Source organism: Netta rufina (genome assembly GCF_964035555.1).
Source record: "Netta rufina genome assembly, chromosome: Z".
NCBI lineage: Eukaryota > Metazoa > Chordata > Aves > Anseriformes > Anatidae > Netta > Netta rufina.
Genome location: NC_140126.1, coordinates 44,462,117 through 44,485,089, shown reverse-complemented (window position 1 = coordinate 44,485,089; position 22,973 = coordinate 44,462,117). Strand labels below are relative to the sequence as shown.

General features: G+C 40.1%; 1 protein-coding gene across 1 annotated transcript in view; it reads right to left on the bottom strand.

The window, feature by feature from the left end:
- Positions 1-8,935: 8,935 nt before the first annotated feature.
- ROR2 (receptor tyrosine kinase like orphan receptor 2) overlaps positions 8,936-22,973 on the bottom strand; it is a gene marked incomplete at its 5' end in the record, with an annotated part of 48,020 nt that continues 33,982 nt past the window's right edge. Inside the window, 5 exons of the mRNA XM_084305574.1 lie at positions 8,936-12,226; positions 13,901-14,103; positions 15,648-15,893; positions 17,663-17,977; positions 21,869-21,996. Of these exons, the coding sequence (XP_084161700.1) occupies positions 10,784-12,226; positions 13,901-14,103; positions 15,648-15,893; positions 17,663-17,977; positions 21,869-21,996 (2,335 nt within the window). The 3' untranslated portion in view covers positions 8,936-10,783. The remainder of the gene's footprint in view (positions 12,227-13,900; positions 14,104-15,647; positions 15,894-17,662; positions 17,978-21,868; positions 21,997-22,973) is intronic.

Sequence of the window (22,973 nt, the reverse complement as noted above, 5' to 3'; positions counted from 1 at the left end):
GAGGGTCAGGAGAAATCTCACCGGTATTCAAGATGGTGTCTGTACACCTTGCCCTCCCAGATGCCTATATGTGGCTCTGGGCAGTTGTTAGCATCTACAACTGTATTCCCCATAGCCAACTGGTGATGCCACAATGGCCTTGGTAAGGCCCTGTGCCCCAGGACAGATGCTTAGGTAGAAGTAAAAACAGAACCCATAGCTATGGCCAGCAGGGTAGCAGCACTGGGTCCAGTAGGACTCATTTGAGAGGCAGCCCCAGCCCCCAGGTTCCCACTCTGACAGACTCTGTCTGTCTTCAAAGAATGCTGCCACAGAGCAGGGCAAAAGCTTGCTCTTAGACCCTTGACCCTTCTCTCCCTTGCTCAGGCACACCCTGTCAGACATGCACCTCATGATGAAGGTATATCCCTTCCAAAAGTTCCTGGCACACCTGCAGGCTCCAAGGGAACCTTAACAGTTTTGATAGGTAGGCCCACATGAACCTCATGAAGTTCACCAAGACCAAGTGCAAGGTCCTGTACCTGTGTCAAAGCAATCTCAAGCACAAATACATGCTGGGCAGAGAATGGATAGAGAGCAGCCCTGCAGAGAAAGACTTGGGGGTACTGGATAATGAAAAGCTCAATGTTGAGCCAGCAATGTGTGCTTGTACCCCGGAAAGACAACCATATCCTAGGCTGCATCAAAGAAAGAGTAGCTAGCAGGGTCAAGTGGGGTGATTCTCCTCCTCTACTTCACTCTTGTGAAAATTCAGTTGGAGCGTTGCATCCAGCTCTGGGTCCTCCAGCACAAGAAGGATATAGACCTACTAGAGTGAGCCTAGATGAGGGCCACAAAGATGATCTGAGGGCTGGAGCACCTCTCTTGTGAAGACTATCTGAGAAAGTTAGGATTATTTGGCCTAGAAAAGAGAAGGCTCTGGGCAGAACTTAGCGTGGTCTTCCAGTACTTCAAGGGGACCTACAGGGAAGCTGGAGAGGGGTTCATTGTAAGGGAATGTAGTGATAGGTAGGTTAACATGACACATAAGGAAGAAATTCTTCATTCTGAGGGTGGTGAGGCACTGGAACAGGTTGACCAGAGAAGCTGTAGATGCCCCATCCCTCGAAGTGTTCAAGGCCAGGCTGGATGGGGCTTTGAGCAACCTGGTCTGGTGGGAGGTGTCCCTGTCCATGGCAGGGGGGTTGGAACTATATTCCTTCAAACCAATCCATTCTATGATTCTACAATACCAAATTGCTCCCCCTTCCCCAAAACCTCTCATATATTAACATGCTTAAAAATGCATGATAAAAGTAGTTATATTAAGTCCCACTTATTAAAAGCAGATTACTGCAAATATGTACTCTGATTTCCAAGCAAAGCCACAAAGTTGTTTTTTTTTTTGTTTTTTTTTTTTTAAAAAAAAGGGCTTCATGCAAGTTATTTTGGCAAAATATTTTCCCAACGGCATAGGCTAGTGAACAAAATGATTACAAGAAGATACGGTATGTACCATGAATTCTTTTTGGTATGCACAGAACATTTTAAGGTGTTATAATGCTACAATGTCATGTTTAAAGAAAAATAAAATAAAGTCACAGGCTTTTTAAGTTATTCAGAAAATAATAAAATGTTTGCTCTGTATTAAAGGTACAATTCAAGAAAAAAGAAGATTTTATAACCCATGTTTTAATAACACTGATTACAAGATGGGGAGTGTTTATCTAAAAGAACAAGATGAATGTTTCTTATGGCCTTAATCCAAAATCTCTTGAAACTGAAGAGTTTTTCCCAATGACTTCAATGGGCTTTGGTTCAGGCCTCAAGACCATTTGTCATTATAAGATGCACCTACTCATTTCAGACCAATATCCCTCTCCTCCTCCCCCCCCCCCCCCCCCAAACCCCTCTTTCCCACAAAAAAGGCAAAAAAAAAAAAAAAAAAAAAGCTACATGTGCCTCCAGTATGTCCAGTATGTCTGTAGCCCAGACCAAGCCCGAGAACATCACAAGCAGTTGACACAATAATCTTTTGGGCAGCAGGAGAAGATGGCTTTTTGTAATGCCCTCATGACATTTCTAGCATGAGGCATACAGTATCAGGAGGCTAATAAGTTTTCCTGTAGTATGAATACCCCTGTATCTCATGAGTTTCCCCTCAGAATACCCATATGCAGTCCAAAACATTGTTATTTACAGAAGAAACAACAACAGAAGGCTGAATAATTTTGCACAACACAAGAAGCATGGGAAGGCACTCAGTCTGTGTTTAATCCCACACATCATAAAAACACTGTTAGGAAAGATAAGCAGGCATGGAGATTTGCGTCTAGTTAGGGCAGTGTCTAATACCTAGTTAGAGTCTGTTTAGCAGACTGCTACCTCCAACGGTGTCACCATAAAGCTGCTGCCCAGTAATGAGTCCTGTGCCTCTGACTTCCTGCTGTGCTGAGTCACCTCCATCACAGAGAGTCAGATGAATTGACCAGCCTGAGCTCAAAGAAGGTAAGGAGGACCGGTAGAATCCCTTGCTGTGTCTTTAGGAGAATGTCTGAAGAATCCCAACTGTTTCAGAAATTAATATTGCAGTGGTTTGGGTTGATTTCTTTTTTTTTTTTTTTCAACATGGAGTAGCTCTTTCCACAAAAGCACCCTTAACAGGCATCAAGATAACACACCCACATGAAACAGTAATGCATATAGTTAGTGAACTCTTCTTTCTCCAATTCTATAAGCATTGGTCTACTGTAAGCACATTTTTTCATACCCAGGAACAGTCCTTTAGATAACCAGGGATGTGTTTCATTCTTTATGTCATCTGTGGGATGCCAGATGCACCCTCACCCCCACAATCTCACATTAATACCTTTTTTTTCATAGTGAAGCAGGAACATTTCTTCACATGTCCAACAGGGAGCTGGTTAGTTAGCTGAACCTCTTGCTGTCTTCACACTTTCCAAGTACTCGATTTAAGGTATACTAACAAGTTTTTCTACTGAAGTTAGAAGTCTGTCAAAAGAGTCTTTTGTATGGGAGCATTTCCCACAACAATCCACTTTTCCCACAACATCCACTTCGTGCTGTAGAAACAAAGTTTTAATTTACTTAGCTAATCTTACAAATAAGACTTGCATTCCTAATTTATAGAGATAACTCAAGATTTGAGTGCAATGGAAATAAATTGCTTAATTAAAGGCTGCAGATGACTATCTGAATGTAACTGCTCACTTCAGATACCTGGTTAACAGAATGAGTAAAAAAATTACAAATATAGTCACCCATTATAAACAAAGATGCTGCAGAATGTTGACAAAAAGCCAGCACCTTTAAAGACAGAAAAGTGTTAGAAAATCATACAGAATGTAGAAGTAGAGGCCACAGCAAAGTCAGAGGTGAACTTACACTGAAAACCAAAGTCATTGCTTCCACACACCCTTTTGTTTGGAAATGCTTGGGTTTGCAAGTTAATGAACAACAAAACCCTTACGCTTTTACCACTGCATGCTTTTCAACATGTCAAGACTGAGTTCATTCACAAACATATCTATTTATAAATATAAAAACTGGGTCTGTCTTTTGAGAACAATATTTCATATGGAGGAAATGCATTAGTGAATGTTGTGGTTGTCCTCTGAGAAATACCTAAGAGAGGGCAAGGGCAAAGAATATATTAAAGGAAAAAGAACAGAGGAAGCAAAGATGGAACATAATACCTTCATTTCATAAAGAAACAAATTCTTTATTCCCAGTTCTCTCAGTGTTAACAGGTTATAATTTAAAGTACTTCCCTGATAATTTATGCAGAAATGATCACCTAACAGCTGGGAACAGAAAAATGCACTAAGGAGACACATTTGATGTGAAAACAAGACAGTGGGAAAAACTGAAACACAACATCCCCTTCTTGGTATGAAAAACACATGGCTATTAGCTCTTTTAGAAGATATTTCTCCTAATATTTCAGCTTACCTCTCAAATATATATTTAATTTAAATCTGATGTGAAAGTAATTAAATGGTAAACCATGTCAGTTTATGAAAAATGTATTCATAGAATTAAGAGCTGTAGATTTTTACAGTAACTGTAAAACCACAGACTATTCCCTCAGTTCAAGAATAATCAGCCTCAGCTGCAATCATATTACATCTAAATTAAATTAATGCTATGCACCTGAAATATTTCTGTTTTTAAATGACTTAAGAGACAGTCCCTATGTGGTCAATTACTTCTCTAGTTTGCTGCCTATTTTCTTACCTACAATCATGTTGTTAATTACAATGTCCTTTGTGGTTCTGAAAGGAATTCCTTTCATTTATTAATGGTGATATATATCAAATAGTTACCTTTAAAGAAGACTAAGAATTAGAGTTAGGTTTCTTTGTAAGATTGTTAAAACTGATTGTTATGAATCGAAATTACAATAGCTCACAATGTCTCCAGTGACCACTTTAGTAGTTTGAAAAGAAATTTGAAACACTATGTGGAGGGTGGCTCCTACATAAAACATCTTCTCCGGTAACAAATATAAAATACTTGGCAATAAAAGCCATATTCTGTAAATCTCCATTATGATTATTTATTACCTTGTGCATGGAAACCAATGTTCAATTAAATGAAAGCATTAATTTTATTTTGTTTTATTTTTCTAATTCCACCAGTTTTAGAGTTAGCAAAAGAACCTACTAAACAGATGGGTTATTTCCAGTTTTAGACACAGGTCTTTAAAAGGACAGTTAAACCATCAGGTACACTGCATTTGAGATAAAGTAAAGTTCCTCTTTCAGATCAATAAAAATGAGAAGTAACTACATCGGATTCTGCGTTCCCTCAGTATTGTATTATTTTAAATTCCGACTCTTCTGGAGATTTACAACCCTGTGAACCCCATACTATTTCCAGCTCCTGCCATAACCTCAGTTATATTACTTCCCTCTGCTTGTGCAATCTTGCTAAAGATTCACTAATTTCAGCTTCATTTTAGCTAACATTCAGCTTCATTTTAGCTAACTTCAGCTAAAATGTAGAACCATACTTTTAATGTACTCTATGTAAAGTACACTGGACCAGGCCTGGATTGGGCAGAGTGCTGAGATGCTCAACACAGGAGTTGGGGAGAGATTGGGAGCATAGCTGTGATGGTTGACATTCCACCTTCTCCCCACCTAAAGGCCCCAAAGCTCCCCCACACCTGTTTTTGACAGTCAAGTGCCTGCAGCTGACACAAGGAGATACCCATTCTGCGCCTGAGCTAGAAACCTCACAAGGCTGCTCTCAGCTCTTCTGGGTGCACCAGGCCAACTGTGGGCCACCAAACTTGAGTGGTCTGGATACTTGTCTAAGCCAGGCAATTTGCTGTTGTGTCTGATTGCAGGACCTCAGGCATACCTGTTCAAGCTGTGGCCCAGCTGTCCTGCACCTTGGTGTGGACACTATACGCTCCCATAGGAGTAGGCCCACCATCCATGCTGCTATTCAAAGGACCGGTGCTATCTCTTCTCCTCTGGGCATGGTGGGGTTTCACATGGCCACTCAGTATCACCAACAAAACCTCTCTAAGCTCAGTAATAGCAATTTGGTGGACCCTGAAATACATGTCTTTCCAGAAGGAGCCTACCATCCATGTTTTCTGCAAGCCAGAAGCCACCTACACCAAGGCAGGAAGAAACACTGAAGACAAACTTTGCATAAGACCTAATTTTGACTGGAGTCACACTCATGCTACAACAGCATGTATGCTTTACAGCATAGCAGTACTTTACTCTAAAGGTCACTTGCACAGATCTGTCAGGGTAGGTATCCATACTCTGAGGTCCATATGAAATGCTTGGCTGAGCCCCCAAAGCACTAGAGCAGTGCTCCAGAGGAGTCCTTGTGCCAAGCTGTCCTCCAGACTTTTTCCTGGCACAATCCCAAGTACTGTGGCTGACTGGAAGTACTGCCAAACAAAGAGTTTCTGGAGCACTAGGAGGAGCTAGTTTTGGATTCAAACCTGCATAATACCTCAAGCAGCCCTGGAACATCTGCACATTCCAGAGAGGGTAAATGAAGAAACATCCCCTACTGAACTGTATTTATCTGAATATGCATTGCCCTTTGCTTTTTGTGTGCATGTACATTCGTATGTGCATCCACATACTTTTCTTTTGGCCCTGAACATGGTGCTATTGTCTTATATCTTGTCTTCTAAAAGTAGGTATGCATGCACGTGCAGAGATTGCCTTATACTTGGGATCACATAACAAGCCAAGGGACCCAGCCTTCTGCAGTTGTAACCCAGTGTTAGGAGCCCCCACTAAGTATCTGTCAAGGAAGAGCAGTGGCTTTAGAGTCCTGGTGCTACAGTCTTCAACACCCAGCATAGGGCAAGACAGGAGAATTGGGTACAAAGTGTTTTTACAGAATTTTTCTGGAAAGGAAGCCCTGTAAAACTAACTCTCCTATGTTTTAATACAGTAGCTGCAGTACATTTTGGTCTAGGGAAAGCCTTACCAGATTATCATGGGCTTGGTTCACCTTGCCAGCTGAGCACATATAATAATACTCCTTGATTGTCCAAACCTCATATAGCTGACTGAGGGAGCCAGTAATTTGTCATATGTGCAAGCTGGGCAAAAGTAAAAGATTACACAATGTCACTTTGGGAAGAAAAAAAAAAAAAAAAAAAAAAAAGGAAAGAGACCAAAATTCAGTTTTCTAATAATATAAAAGTAAACCTCATTCACAGAGCCATGTCATTGTTCATACTGTATCTTCTAGTACTCCTTTCCCTGTGTCTGTGAGAAAATTCCCTAAACTTGACTTTTGCCATGCAATAACATTTTGTAAACTTATTTATACGATAGGAAAGTATATTATTCCTTCCAATATGAATTCAGAACTTTCTTTGAGATAGAATCTGACTTTGCTAGCGGATTTCTTCTTCATATTGTAGGGTAACTGGAGTGCTCTTTCAGAGAATATTTTCTGGTAGATTCTAGCCAGCTAGCAACTATGAGTTACTGTTTATTCAAGGTCCAACTAAAAACAGTAAAACATGACATTATTTGATTATATGACTGTGGCTGTTTCATCCTTATATTTGTTTGGCAAACACCTTGAGGTCTGACATCTTTTAAAAGTGCTTCATCCCAAAAAGTGTCCCTGAGCTCTTGCCTAGTAAGCATCTGACCTACTTCCTTCAGTCCCACATGGCCATTGAAATGATTTGTCCAAACATGAAGTCAAGTGATATCTAATAAATTCTTCCGGTAATGTAAGAAACAAGATTCAAATTCATATGTGTAATAAAAGTCTGAGTTACAGTTACTATGAAGAAATTTCCCCTTGACTTATTATGATGTTCAAAGCCATGCAACGAATATGTCTTTCTGGGTCAGACTTCAGGAAAATCATTAGAGGAAACTGAGAATCATGATGGTGAGAATATGATGGTGAATGAATGAAGCTGCCTATCAAAGCTTGTAATAATAAGGCCAATTGTACTTCTCAGTTTGCACTGTGGATGTATCCTTTATTCTTACATACTTGTTTATATTGTGCTGTTTATGGTTTTGTCCTCCCTATAGTCCAAATAGACAAGGCAGCTGAAAGGATCATTCAATTACTCAAATCTCAGACAGTGCCAGAACTGGATGCAGATGGTGGTCTTGCTAGTTTGCACCAGCATGGTGCAGGAGGAATGCACATCTGCAAGTTAGTTTTATCACTTAGTTTCCCCACTTAGACTATGACACACCAGTCCTCCCTGCCCTATTCCATTCCATTCTCCCATCTACAGTGCTTACTGTATACAGGAGTCAGCTGCTCAATGTGGTTGCCCAAGGCACCATCGGATACTATAGCCCTTTGGCTCTTTGTGCTCTGGGAGACATGAACCATAAGAAAATGCTGTCATGCACCAAGACTTTGCTTTGGCACATTTGACTGCTATACCCAAATCCCTCCTGCCTTTTATTTCAGCTTCCCACTAGATCAGGTTGTCAAGGGCCTCATCTGACCTGGCCTTGAACATCTCCAGGGATGGGGCATCCACAATCTCTCTGGGAGACCTGTGCCAGTGCTTCACCATCCTCTGAGTGAAGAATTTCCTCCTAATCTGTCATCTAAATTTCCCCTCTTTTAATTTAAAACCATTTCTCTTGTCCTGTCACTATCTGCTTGAGTAAAAAGTTGCTTTCCATTTTTTTATAAGCCCCCTTTAAGTACCAAAAGGCTGCAATTAGGTCACCCCAGAGCCTTTTCCTCTTCAGGCTGAAAAGCCCCAGCTCTCTCAGCCTTTCTTCACAGGAGATGTGCTCCAGCCCTCTGATCATCTTCGTGGCCCTCTTCTGGACCCCTTCTAACAGATCAACATCCTTCTTCTGCTAGGGGACCCCAGATGTGGGTGTAGTACTCTAGGTGGGGCCTCAGAGGGGCAGAGCAGAGGGGGGATAATCCCCTCCCTTGACCTGCTGGCCAGTCCTCTGTTGATGCAGCCCAGGACACAGTTGGCCTTCTGGGCTGCAAGCATGCACTGCTGGCTCATGCTGAGCCTTTCATCCACCAGAACACCCAAGTCCTTCTCCAAAGGGCTGCTCTCAGTGAGTTCTTCTTCCAGTCTTTACTCATGTCTGAGATGCCCAGACCCAGGTGCAGCACCTTGCTCTTGGACTTGTTAAACCTCATGAGGTTCATGTGGGCCCACTTCTCCAGCCTGTCCAGGTCCTGTCCAGGTCCCATCCAACTACATGGATGAATGTAGTTGATTAATGAAGTATATGAACATGAGAACAAGAAACCTAGGAGAAACAAAGAACTTAGAGTAAATAAACTTCACATTTCTTTTTATTTATCCTTTATTTATTAATAGCACCCAAAGCTGCATTATATTAACACAAGCAATAAAGTTTTCATATTTTATTCCTACCAGTGCATTTCCAAATCCAGGTGAAATGCTGGAAACAAGTAACGCTGCCATACCATGAACATAGAGTTTAGATCACAATGATACATGACTTAAAATGTATCCCCATGTAATTAAAAAACCAAACCAAACCAAAACAAAACAAAACAAAAAAAAAAAAAAAAACACCAAACCACGCACAACAAAACAATCAATAGTTTAGGCATGATATCTGTAACCTAAGGGACTGTGGCCATTTCTACTTTGACGTGTACCACAACAAAAAAACAGCCGTAGGAACTATAAAGATAACATACTTAATCATACTTTTTGCATTACTTTATTGAATACTCCATGTTCTGGACGTACAACTTATAGCTATAGTGTGTGTTGGCTACAATACTACAACGAGAATGTGTATTTCTTGTATTACAGAAAGAGTCGTGAAATGTATGGACCAGTCTGCATGTTTAACAAAAGGAAACAGCAATACAATAAAACTGTACCACATGTGAATATTGTAAATGATTAAGTTATAAAGTCATTTGTTCAAAAAATCCAAATATTTCAAAGAAAAAGGTATATAAAATGTAGTAAAACATAAATTACATTTTAAGGTCTGTACATGATTCATCCTGCAAATAGAAGACAAAACCAGCGCTCTGTACAATATTGCTTATTTTGGTCTTCTAAAGTTCAAAGAACCATTTTCACTAAAGAGGCAGGAAAAAAAAATACATGGTTTCACATGCAATCCAGCAGTAATTGCAGTAAATCAAGTGAGTTTATAACCCCGCACAAACCCCAACATTTTTACAATGTAGGAACATGTATGTGGAGCCTTTTTTACTTGACAACCAATATGCAATTAAAGTTGGATTGTTAAGTTAGTGCATACCTACAATATCCCCATTTTTGATTAACAGTGTATTAAGGCTGCTTGCTGCTGAAAATACACAGCAGAGAAGAAATACTTTCATCCACAAATGCAGTCAGATGATGTCATTTGGAAGCTTCTGTCACAGTCATTCATTGGGAATGATGAAAGAAAGACATCCTCTCTTCTCTCATGTTATTCCACAGGTTGTTGTGGATGCTATAAGTTTTTGTGGGTTCCCAATCATTTTGGATAAATTCATGGAAGAAAATTCCATTGAAGGTAATGAAACAACAACAAAAAAAATCCACCTCTGGCTTGGGAAGTCCCTAAGCCACAAGTTGCTGGAGCCTGGAGAAATACCCTGGGGAAACGGTTCAAGGGAAATTGCCCTTGTACTCTTCCCTGGGCAAGCACTATTGACTGTCTATGGAGACATGTATATGGGCTAGACAGACCCATGGTCTCACTCAGCACAGCCAATTTTATGTTCAGTTTCTCTACTTTTCTTATAATACAACCACGGATCAGTATTCTCAACTTGTTAGTTTTTCAGACTCAAAAAGCAAACAACAATCTTGTGTCCATTATATCAAAGAGATAAATACTATAAACTAAGCTGTTCATCACAACCAGGGCACTTCTATATGCTGAGGGCAACTGTAGTTGGATTCCTTTTTGTGTTATTGGTTTAAGCATAATTCACTAACATTACACTCACATATCATGATATACATGATGTGCAATGCTACTCAGCAATATGTTGCACAGCAACAGTACATTACTGAAAAGCAGCTTCCCTCAAGAACTGTAGGACTGTAAAAAAGATTGAACCCAGCAATTCCATACCATCATATTTGCAAAATGCTGATGGTGACAATGGTCAATAAACCCATTATATCATTATTGCTGTAATTTACATGCGTGTAGATTTTTGGTTGTGCTTCTTTTAGTCAAATCAAATTCATTGATCTTTAGCCTAAAGATCTACAGTCTCCAATCACAGAAGTGATGTAAAATCCTTAGTAATGAGGCCACATTCCTTAGGCTTCAGACTGAATTTCTGCTTCGTCCATCTGAAGTGTGTCATTATCACCCAGCAATTCTGTTTCTGGCACAGACCCCTCCTCTTCCTCCTCCTCTTGGACAGGATTCTGAGCAATGTCTTCTGCTCCATTGTGCGTGTCATCTGTGCCCTCTGAGAGCAGAGCAGCCCTGTCGGCCACCGATGCATTGGAAGGAGCCGTTGTTACATAGCCTGTGCTGGTGGATCCACTCCCACTGTGGTGGGAGCCTGGTTTGGGAATGATCTGGGGGGGCATTTGCTGAGGAGCCATTTGCATTGGAATTTGGACAGGGTAAAAATTTGGCAAATAGGCACCATAGGCGGGCATTGGCTGGTAACCATTGACTGGAATGTAGAGCTGAGGAGGTGGGACCATCGGTCTCATCTGCCCTTTCATTTGTATGAACTGCGGTTGAGGGAAAGCTGGAGTTTTCTGCTTTGGTCCAATGTACCTAGCATTGCTGACGTTACTGACAGGGCTTGTGCTGAGAGAACTTGTTTGTGTGGTGTTGCTTGCCCCAGAGGTTTGTGCTGAGCTGTTGTAATTTGAAAGGTTTCCCCATGTTCTAAGTCTGTTGTGTATATCTTTAAATCTTGGTCTTCTATTGGGAAATTCATTCCAACACTCCAACATCAAAGTGTATATCCATGTTGGGCAGTCGTCAGGACATGGCAAAACCTGTCGGTTCCTGATCATCTCAATGACATCCTGGTTAGAATAACCACAGTAAGGCTGCAGGCCATAGCTGAAAACTTCCCACAACACAACTCCATATGACCATATATCTGAATCAATAGAAAACTTGCCATACATAATAGCCTCAGGGGACATCCAACGGATAGGAAGAAGGGAATTTCCCATCAGTTTGTAGTAATCAGCAGCATAAACTTCCCTGAAAAGGCCTAAATCAGATATTTTCACATTCAGTTTATCAAACACCAATATATTTCTAGTGGCTAAGTCCTTATGAACAACATGGTGGTTTGAAAGATACTCCATTCCTGCAGCTATCTGAGTCACGATGTGGAAGAAGTCTGCTGGTTCCAGAGTGGATTTGACTGTCTTGTCATCATCAGTGCTGCCAACATCTGAATGGGGAGATCTCATCACCAAGAACTCATGCAGGTCACTGTGGGAGCAATAACTGAAAATCATGCTTATGGGTTGTTCCTTTGTCACAATTCCCAGCAAACAAACAATGTTTGGGTGCTGTAATCGTGATCTCATCATTGCTTCATGTTTGAATTCTTCCCGAAGAGCCAGTTCTGCTTTGTCCTTAAGTGTCTTGATAGCAACAGCTTGCGTTTGTTCACCTGGTGCAGTACCAAAAAGATGCCCCTTGTAGACTTTTCCAAATCTCTCCTCTCCTAGTTCTTCCATAAACCGTACAGTAGACAGATTAATTTCTTTAAGTTTAGCCTGAAACAAAACAAAAAAAAAAGAAAATCAGTAAAAAATCACAGTGCTTCTGAACAACAGAATCTATTAAAGAAAAGCTCACAGTGCTCTGAATGGAAGATAAAATGTGTCAAAATAACATTTCAACTTTTTTGTATATTCACACCAGCATATTGATTTTACAGTTTACCTTGAAATTAGTTATACTATTATCAGAAGTGTAAATTGAATTATGCTGCAAGATGATGAGCCTAATTATTTCAATAAAGGAGCTACCATATTTCCTGCAAGCTAGATGAATAATCAGTTCAGAGTAAGTCAGGCTAATGACGATACCTATTAAATGCAACTGCACTTGCCCTACAGTTCAGCACAGATGTGCCCACTCTCAAAAGGCCATGGGAACTGAATGAGGAGTTGGCAGCTGCAGAATGAACTGGAACATCCTTTCCAATAAAAGAAGGTTTGAACACTCCCTCTTTCAGTTCTCCAATATCAGATTTATCTTTCCTCCTCCATCGCACGATAGCAACAGCCCCTGCCTATGGGCAGCAGTACACATCACTGGTGCTGAGAAAACTTGAACAAGCTGTGTCAAAGAGTGGGAAAGAAGAGGAACAGAAGGAGGAAGGAGCTTCCCTCTGATACAGGAAGGAAAAGCTGGCAAAGCCAAGTCAGAAATCCCTGGATACTGCCTCCCATCTCCAACTAGCAGGGAAAGAAAGGGAGTTCATGATGGTGATCTGATGGGCATGTCCCAAGCAGCATGGGCTGGAGAAGTCCCTGGCCAAGCCAGGCACAGCCAGCACAGACTCACACAGAGGGCACTGCAGCAGGAGGGAGCAGAGCAGGCTGGAAAGAGGCTTTAACAGGTGATTTGGGAACAAGCTCTGATTTTAGTGCCCAATAGACTGTGAACTGTACCAGACAGTTTCCAACACAGCCCAGGCTTAGCCGTGAAACCTCCACCTTATCATACAAAATCAATGTCATTTGTTACAAACAGTAATATCCTGCAAAAAAATATGCCGTATCTTGAGCAGATTTTGCCAACTGTTTCAAACTGGGCATTGCTTTTGAGAATGTGTGCTTTGTAAATGCTATGATTAGAAATTCAGCATTAGATATGAACAGGATTTTAACATGAAGATCATTTAACTGACCCAGAAAATTATATGCAGGAGATGAGATCTATAGACTGCAACTCAAAGCTGATTTTGTTTCACCATCATTTGTGAAACACAGCCTGTTGCATCTCAGCTCAGCTCCCCATTTGTGGTGGCTAAGAATACCAGCAGAACAAGCCAACAGATTAAAGATGAAAACCCGTTGTGCACCCTGCTTGAAACAAGCCAACCAGTCTTGTTGTTACCAAGAGCGAAAATGAGCTGCAGGCTGAAGATTGGATCAGAAATAACAACATTCCCAGTCACTGAGACAGGACGCAAGAATGGGTATTGACAGGTAAGTGCAGATGTCATGAAATATTTCGTACTGAAAGCTGTTGCCAGAGGGCAAGATTTCTAGACACAGCTAGTGAATGCGAGACCTCATGTTCACTAAAGTAGATGGCCATCACAATATGAAAACTAGGTGCCTTGCAAAACGTCTTGATTCCAGCACAGAAAATCTGAGACAAGGTAAATCATGACACACTGGAAGTCTGTGCCCTAAGCAAAATCTGGGAAGAAATACCTGCTTGTGCTGATTAATGAGTGGCATTTCCATGTCCTGGCTAGGAGATGCCATCAGCTGGCGGCGCTGTGGTGTAGCAGCAGATGCCTTCTGCTTGTTTCTGCACATACAGACCAGGAAGAAAAGGCAGGCAATAACCAAAGGGATTGCTATGCTGGGAACCAGGATGTAGAGGATTCCCATTTTGCTGTTGTCACGTGGACCTGTCAGCACAGAAATGTTCACCATTTATAATATGTATTTTTAATTCGTTAACAATAAATAACTAACTAAATAAATAAAACGAATGGCCATAATTGCTAACAATATACTTTTTAACAAAAAGAAAACACCTCTAAATTGAAAACAGAAGTTGTGTTACTCTCCCCTTCCTCATAATTTTCCATGAAATATTTCTAATACATTTGAATAAACATAGCAGCAAGCAGTACAAAAGATAAACTTGGACTCCCAGATTTAATGCAGTTTGTGTTGGCTGTACCAGCATATGGTTTATTTCACTTTATTTTTGAAGCTTCCAGTTGTAGAAAATGCAGAATATAGCCTTGACTGTAATTGCAGTATCTTGTCCAGGGAATATAAAATAAGTGAATAGTCTTCAGCACAGTATATAAAGCAGTAATCTCAATGTGATAAACCAGGGCACACTGTTACAGTCTGGCATTCTCATTTCACCTCAGCCATTTCATCAGCACTTTCTCCACTTTTTAACTCCACTGGTACCACTTCCACCCAGAATAAAGTAAATCTCACCTCCCACTGACAGAAATATCGTTTGCTATGTACTTAATAAAATTAAAGTGGTTTTATGTTACAGTGAGACAGCAATGAAAAGGTCATCAATACATTTAATAAGACTATTCTGGAAGCTTTCTGAAATACTTGGTACTTAGAGACTGTAGGACAGCACAGTGATGTCCAAAACATTCACTGGAACTGCCTAGGAAGTCTTCTGCAGTCTGTGGTTTTGCTATTTGTGGCTACTGCTTTCACCACAACCACTTCCCCACGTTACTTTATACCATGTTACATGCAATGTAGAAATTTATTGTATATGTCAAATCATGTTACTGTGAAAAAAGTGAACTTAGAAATTTCATATCATTTTTGAGCGCTCTTAAATATACAGGCAATCTGTAATAAAAACATTTTTATGGCTTTCATGGTACATTTGCTGCTGCAGATGACATGGGTTTCTTCCTAATGAAGCACAGTACCAAATTGCTTTGTCACATCTAATGACTATTACCACTGTAGCAGCTCTAGAATGAAGTCTGCACCAATACAGGGAAGCAAACAGACTGCATTAAGCTATGAGAGGCAGTTTTTTATTTTTTCTCTCACTCGTGCAGTACAAGATCTACAAGCAGATAACGTAGGGCACTTCTGATACAATCATCTGTTTCATGACATCCCTTCTTCTGTGCTTCACTCAGTTTCCCTGCAACCAAGTGCAGTGTTATATCTCCCTCTACAGGATCTAAAAATCCTCACTAAGATGCCACACAGAGCAGAAGCAATATATCACTGAGTAATGTGAGCGAACCAAACTCATACAGATAACAAATTTATCATCTGGCAAGAAAACATTAAATGTGTATAACACAATACAAGGATGCCACATTATAGTAAGTGAAACATTTGAAAACTTAACTCTCCAAGTAAATTGCACTTGTAAAATACGGACAATTAAAAATCACATGGGATTTGGGGCAGTAGTAGGGGAAAAAAGAAAGAGAATACATACTACAAGAAGGTATGTCACACAGTTCCATGCGTACGTTTTTATTCTTTGTAAAACACCAAGGCCCATCCATCTGACCTCCAGGGTTACGGCAATATGCATGTCCTCCACCTAGCTCTGGAAACTGTGCACTTGTCAGGTCATGGTTGTGGGGACTCTGGGAGTCCCAGAGTTGACAAGTGTGGCCAGATTTGGTAACGCTGACTGTCCCTCTGTAATCTGCTCCAGAACCATTGTAGCACTGATGATCTGTTAAAAAGGGTTTGGTGAAAAGTTACAAATAACAAAACAATCAGGGGCCAGCAAATCCAAAACAGCTGAAGTGCGTAGGCCACTTATGTAAAAAGCAAAAACAAAGCAAAAATAAACCAAAACCAAAACAAAGCATACTAGGATTTAAGTACTTGAATTTGGGTACTTCAGGATTTAAATCAAAGTTGTGTTGTTGTGTTTTTTTTTTTTGTTTTTTTTTTTTTAAATGTCAGTTCTGTGGCAGTCTGTACCCTTTGATACACAGATACATCTGAATTCTGCCCTTGCGTGTCTCAGCTTATGGCTGTACACACTATTATTTGGTAACTCTGTATGTCAGTTAGTACTAAGTAGTATGTATGGACCTTTAGATACAGGAAAAGATAAATTCAACTGAATTATAGTTATGAGTTTCATTTCAGGAAAAGTCTTCTGGTGCCAGCAGTGTAAACTTTGTACCACCTTTATTTCTCATAATCTTATTTTCTGACATGCTGACTTCCAAGAGAAACAAGTGCTGTATTTTCTATTGCCTCTTGTCAGTTTTTCTTCTTTTTTCCTTTATAAAAAAAGGGATTCAAGCTTTTCTTCTATTTATATACATCACTTTTGTATCTGCTGAACTATCTTTATTCTCTCTGTTTTGCTGTTACCCTCTCTCCATACTTTTTGAGTTGTTGTCTCTCACATGTAGCAAATGAACTGAAACATGCATTTTCTTCTGTATGCTTGCAACATTGCCTTCTTCATTTTTCTAAATCTCCCTCCCCAGCCCTCAGGAATCCAACACTCACAAAGCTTCCGTTTCTCATTTCCTGAAAAAAAAAATGAGGGCATTTCAACTGCAGCTGTTCCACCAGAGGGAGCACCACTATGTCTGACAGTCACAGGCAGCCACACCTCCAAATCATTGCTGGACTTGTTTTTTATGCTCATTCGTTTTGCTTGATATATTTTCCCTGGCTTATCCACTCTACCATCACTTTCTCAGTTAATTCTGCTTCCCAGTTACACTGGGTTATTGCTTTATCAGCACACAGCAAGTCTTGCATGCCTACTCTTATGTCATTACCCCTGCTCCTAACTCTGGCTTCAGAGAACGGATATTCAGAATAATCTTATCAGTCTTTGAACTTTAAACCATCTTTAGTCTCTTGGACCTTCCTTGCTGAGCTTTGTAGGAGGCTGGTGATTAATAGCTAGGAAATCTAGTAGGCAGAGAAATTGTCAGCACATAACAACTGACAACTGAAAACCCTTCTACTCCTGTTTGCAAATGTATATTCACTGAAGTGAGATTAACATTTTCACCCATCCTGTGTGGGTAAAGAAAGACAATTACACCCCAAGCTCAGTTTACAGAGTTAGAGCTGTTGTGGATTTCCATATAGAAAGAATGAACATTGAAAATTAACTTTCTTAGCAGACTTTTCCAGTGAAGCTTCCACAGCAAATTTAAGGTTTACTGACATGTAAACAGAGCTCACGAATAGCTGTACAGGAGGACTCATCCAGAAAGGTAAGAATGGAGTCAGAGATGGGGACAGGCACCTGGGAAGGGAAGCCTGCAATGCATGGCTGCCCCAAGCGTATCTGAGGCAGGTTCACAAAACTGTGAACACAGTTTTGTAGCTCAGGGTAGTTGACAGAACCCTTTCTAGTACTAAGCACCGTCCTTTAAGCTTCCTCACCATCCTAACTGTCCCTTACAACAATGCAAGATTATGGTCAGTATTAACACTGCAAAAAGCAGTATATTGACTTACATCGGCTGAGTCTCTCCACAGGGATCCCAATCCTTATACAGTTGGCAGCTTCCAGTGTGTCAGGTCGTGGGAGATCCTCACACTTAGGCAACTGCAGCTGCATCAGTATGAGGGGGTTTGACCTCGCAATGTTGTACTCCTGTCTACAGAGATCATTCTCCAGAACTTCACATTCATCCCTGCACAGCTCCCGTGGCTTTGGGGTCCGAGAGCGCTCATCACACAGAGGAAACACAAAGTGGCAGAACGATGGTATGGCGAACTGTGAGCACTGATCAGACAAATGTGTGGAAGTGCCAATCATGGTAAATGCAGCTAGGAAGGAATAAAAATACTGTTTAAGTATTAATTCACAATACACATTCAAAACAATTTTTACATCATTTACTTTTTACATCTTTCACCTCTAGTTGGGGCTCTGAAAGCCTACTGAGCAGTAGGGCAATGAGTTTATCTCTACAGCAAAGGACAGGTGACAAATGCAGGAAAAAATAAATAAATAAATAAATAAATAATAATAATAATAATTAATAATTAATAATAATAATAATAATAATAATAAACCACAGCATCCCAGAGACCCTCTGACATCTACAATTAGCTTGTAGGACCTCAGTTCTTAGGAAGTTACCCAGGTAACTAACTGAGTAAATTGTTGGCACTTGACTAACTTTGACTAACCTGAAAGGATAAAGATCCAAGGCAAGATTCACCTGACAGAATGCTGACCAAAGTTCCCAAAGTTTCTAGTTGGATAAAATTTGAATGAGGATCATTTAGCTTCTTTCTCCTACGGACATTCTGATCAATAAGCAAGACAAGTGTTTTTCAGGTCTTGACAGACAAAAGGAAGTATGCCATTCGTATTTGGGGAGATATTGCTATTAATTTATAAGAGAAGCCTAACTGGCAGCAGTTTGGGGAAAAAATAAATGTAATCAATATCAGAATACTGATAGCATTAAGATGAGTATTGATGAGATGAGGTTAATGATTTGATCCTCTCCTTCAGCTCTCACCACCTACACACTAATGTTTATCTGGGAGTTTTCTTGCATGATAAAATAAAATAAATTATACTACTACTACTACTACTAATAGTAATAATAATAATAATGAGAGAAGTAAAAAAGAGAAGTGTACATGTTGTGCATCATATATCTGGGATGAATCAAGCTTTAAACATAGAAACATTCAATCCCACACTGGAAAACATCAGTTTTGAGTAAGGCTTGCTGGACTGCACATCCCACCTATGAACATTGTAAAAAGAAAGGAAATGAGTAGCCCAAGTCATTCAACAGTGTCTTTCTAACCTATGGATCAATTCTTTCCCTCTTGTATAGCTCTCTCCTTCCTACCATCTACTTCCTGCTGCCACCTGCTATGAGAGAAACTCCTATCTCTTTCTAAACACCACACATGCAACAGCCCCAGCTCCAGCCTTTTGTACAGCCTGTACCTTTGTTGATTTTAATACAGGAACGTAACCTTTCAATACTGGATGCAAGCACAACATCAGGTCTCAGAAAACAGCTATGAGATGTACATGTCCTTAAGACTAACAGGGAAAAATTCAACTTGCAGGACAGAAGCAGTTGGCTATCTGAAATTCCATACTAATTTTTGTGAAGGTGTTACAGAATTTAGATTGCCAGGAGGGAAAGGTGCGTAATTTATAATCATGGCCTTATTTTGATGGGAAGCAAGCAAGGGTGTGTAGTGATAGCATAGCACAGAAACAAGAAATGCAGATGGAGAAACACAGGGAGAGTCTGATTACTATGTGCCAAAGGGCGGGCAGCAGTACTGGGAGCAAAACATCAGCAGTATGAAGTGTTTCCCCATCCAAACCCTGCATATCATTGCCAAGATCCTTGGTTTTCCAAGTCTGCCAGAAATGGCCCAGAAACCCCATCAGCCACTCATGTTTTTCTAAGCTTCTTTCTCAAAGTTTGCTTGTTCCTACAAAACTATGGTAAACCCCTGAATTTATTATTGTACTGCTAGGTCTCTTTCCAGATTGTCTCTTTCCAGACTGAAGACTGAAAGAAGAGCATCTGAACAAAGTATGTGGGAAACATGTTGAGGACATCTGAATGAAATATGTGGGAAATATGTGGAAAGATTAAAGCATCTGAGGGATTTATTTTTTCAGTCAAATAGATATTAAACAGCACAGTAAAGACATTGCTAATCACACATATCCACGGTTCAGGGGTGAGGTCAATGCACTCTTTATTGTTGGCCTTCCGGTCTTTTAAGTCATGTTTCAAGTTTTTCCCCTAAGTGTCCCCCTTTTTTTTTTTTTTTCAGGCTCTGTTTCTCATATTACTGCATGACCAAGCAGCACCACAGGCAGTAGAGATGAAGTGATTTCATTCTGAATGCAGAATGGAAATTCCCTGTAGATATTATAGAGCCAGAGAATGGCTCAGGTTGGAAGGGACCTTAAAGATCTAGTTCCAACCCCCCTGACACGGGCAGTGATGTTGCCTGTGACCTTTTCAAGTGGTTGTACTGTTGGACGGTAGGTGTCACCGTTACCCAGTCACAACCTCCACTGAATGTTGTACAGTTCCGAGTACAAAGTGATTCCACCAAAAACTTAAAAAGCACAGGCAAAAGTGTAAACAAAATCTAAGGAGAAGTTATACAGCAAATACTTTACCTAACCAGGTACAGGAGTTTCAAAAATATACCGGCATTTGGGCAGGGAACACCCAGTATCGCAACACTTGTTTTATTTTTAAGAAGACTCAAGAACAAAGCGTATTGTGAAGTCCTATAGTTCTATAGGACTATGAAGTCGTATAGTTTGCACATGGCTTCTGGTATGTCCTTCAGATGTGTATACCCTAAAAATGCTAAGTTATTAATGCTTTATCATTACTGCCTAGCTGGGTACTAGGCAGTTCTATGAGGTGTTTCAGAGTTTTCAGCCTAAAGAAAGTTAACAATAGAAATTCTCTCTAACTCCTGTACAGTGTCCCAGCCCACAACCTCCAGAAAGCTAACCAATAATTGGTGGTACTGGGGAACCACCAGCCAGATTATGAATGTTCATGTTGTATATTCCAGAAACAAATATGACTTGATCAATAACCATTTTCTGCATCTGGTCAAGACAGATTTGATGTCATAGCAAAAATGTGGTATCAATACTATGAATTTATTAGTGATAGAATGGTAAAAGAAGACCAGAATTCCAACAGAGTACATGAGAAAGAAGGGAGGGAAATGAGTCATAGAAGGACAAAAAAAGATTGGAACTGAGGTTTCAGTTATCCCAGATTTGATCACCATATCCTAATGTCAAGAAGATAAAAAAACTGACCTGGATTTCTGGCTTGACAATGAGCCTTTAAAGTAATATATTTAAGGGGACAGAGATGACAAGTAAACTCAAGATTTTTTTGGCAACTAGTTCTGTTTAAATTCCAGATTCAATTAGTTAGCTGTATCTGGCCAGATGCAAATAAGCTCCTGATGGACTATGCTAATTGGCCATATATAACAATAGAAGGTTTGCTCTGTTCCACAGATTGATTTGCTTGCTTTGATTGTGTCCATCAGAATTGCAGCTGCTATCATCAATGATCACTCTGATGAGTGAAAGTCCAGCGAAGAAAAATCTGTGTTGATATACAGCCCATTAAAAGTCATTAACATTTTGGAAACATTTTATGAGTGTATTCTGAAATGATGACCAGAGAAGGAATCAGCAGGGGCAGAGCACAGGAAGGTCAGCTCTTGCTTTATATAAATCAGTGTGAAATCCAGACTCTTCTGTGATTATGCAGTACGGGAGGAAACTCAAGGGAAAAGCCACTATACTTATTTCAAGAAAACTAAGGCACAACTTATTTATTTATTCATTTTTACATGACAAGGCATTTGCTTTTTAAAAAATCGTGTGTTGGAATCTGTCATGCAAGAAGTTCCAGCAGGAACTACAAGTTGTTTAAAAGAAAATGTCCCAATATTTTACTTAAGGCAAGGAAATTCCTTGCTTTTAATTCTTGCTTCCTTGCTTCAAATTCTGCTATATGCACAAGTGAGAGAATGGATCACCTACTTTGAGTCTTAATAGAGTATATCTTAGTCATTGACTTAAAAACCTGAAAAGGATTCAGGTACATTGCTTGTACCTGAATTGGATATTTCCATAGTTTTCAGTTCTGCTACAGAGATCTATAACCTTACCAGTAATTCGATTTTCAATTTCCCCTTGCATCTGGAGGGAGTCCACATATATGGTCCTGTTTCCAATGATTCGAGCACATGCAATTCCTCTGTATGGTTGACAGAAACCATCTTCGTGGTAATCTTCTCTGCAAAAGACAGGTTAGGATGGTATAAGTCAATGTCTAGGACTGTATATCGCAATTACTTTTTACAAAACATATTCTTATAAAAGGAGAAAATCCCCCAAAAATGCAAATCTAAAATTGTTCAGTTCTTCAGATGCAGCTTTCTCCTTCAATTCTCTCTACACTAGTACTAATGAGGCACACTATAGCTTATTGGGGGGGGGGGGGAGGGGGGGAGGGGAAGAAAAAAAAAAAAGTAAAACAAAACCTGAGATTAATTTTGAAATCATATTCTAATAGTAATGAAGTTTGACAGATAAATTTACTAAAAAGCTGTTAGACTGAGGCAGCAACATAGATCTTGTTACATGTCCACATGCAGTTTTGGCATCTAACTGCATCCAGTACAATTAGAAAAACAGTTGGTTCTCTTCTCCCACCTCACGCTTGCTCTTTCTTCATTTCCTGTAGTGAACAGCAGAAGACACCTTGCCAAACTTTAATTAAAATAAGGAATAGTTTTGAATGCTTAGTTAGGTAAACAGAGTGAAAAGTAATCAAGGTTTAAACCTCTTTCCTCCTCTGCCTGGTCAGAGTCAATACCAAATTCTTCTTCCTACCTATAGTTTAATACATTTTTCTACTGAATGAGCTTTTGGGCCAAGTTCAACTCCCTGACATCATTGTAAATATTTTGACATAACAGGACTAGCCTAAAGGCTCAGTCATTCAACACAGCATCCTCAAAGCCCAAGTAAATAATACTGATCTGTAGATGATAACTCTCTGAGCCCTGCAAAGGGGCTTCCTAGTGAGGGCACTCTCAGAGAGAATCTCCACTATACCATGCATTTCCTCTGGCACAGCACAGTCTCTGTGCCAGGATCCACTAGCTTGATGGGTTCATAGCACATCACTCATTGCATGATGTACTGAAAAAAAGCATAAAATGTGACCTGGAAAAACATCACTCTGGAGAAATCCTTGGATACCCCCAA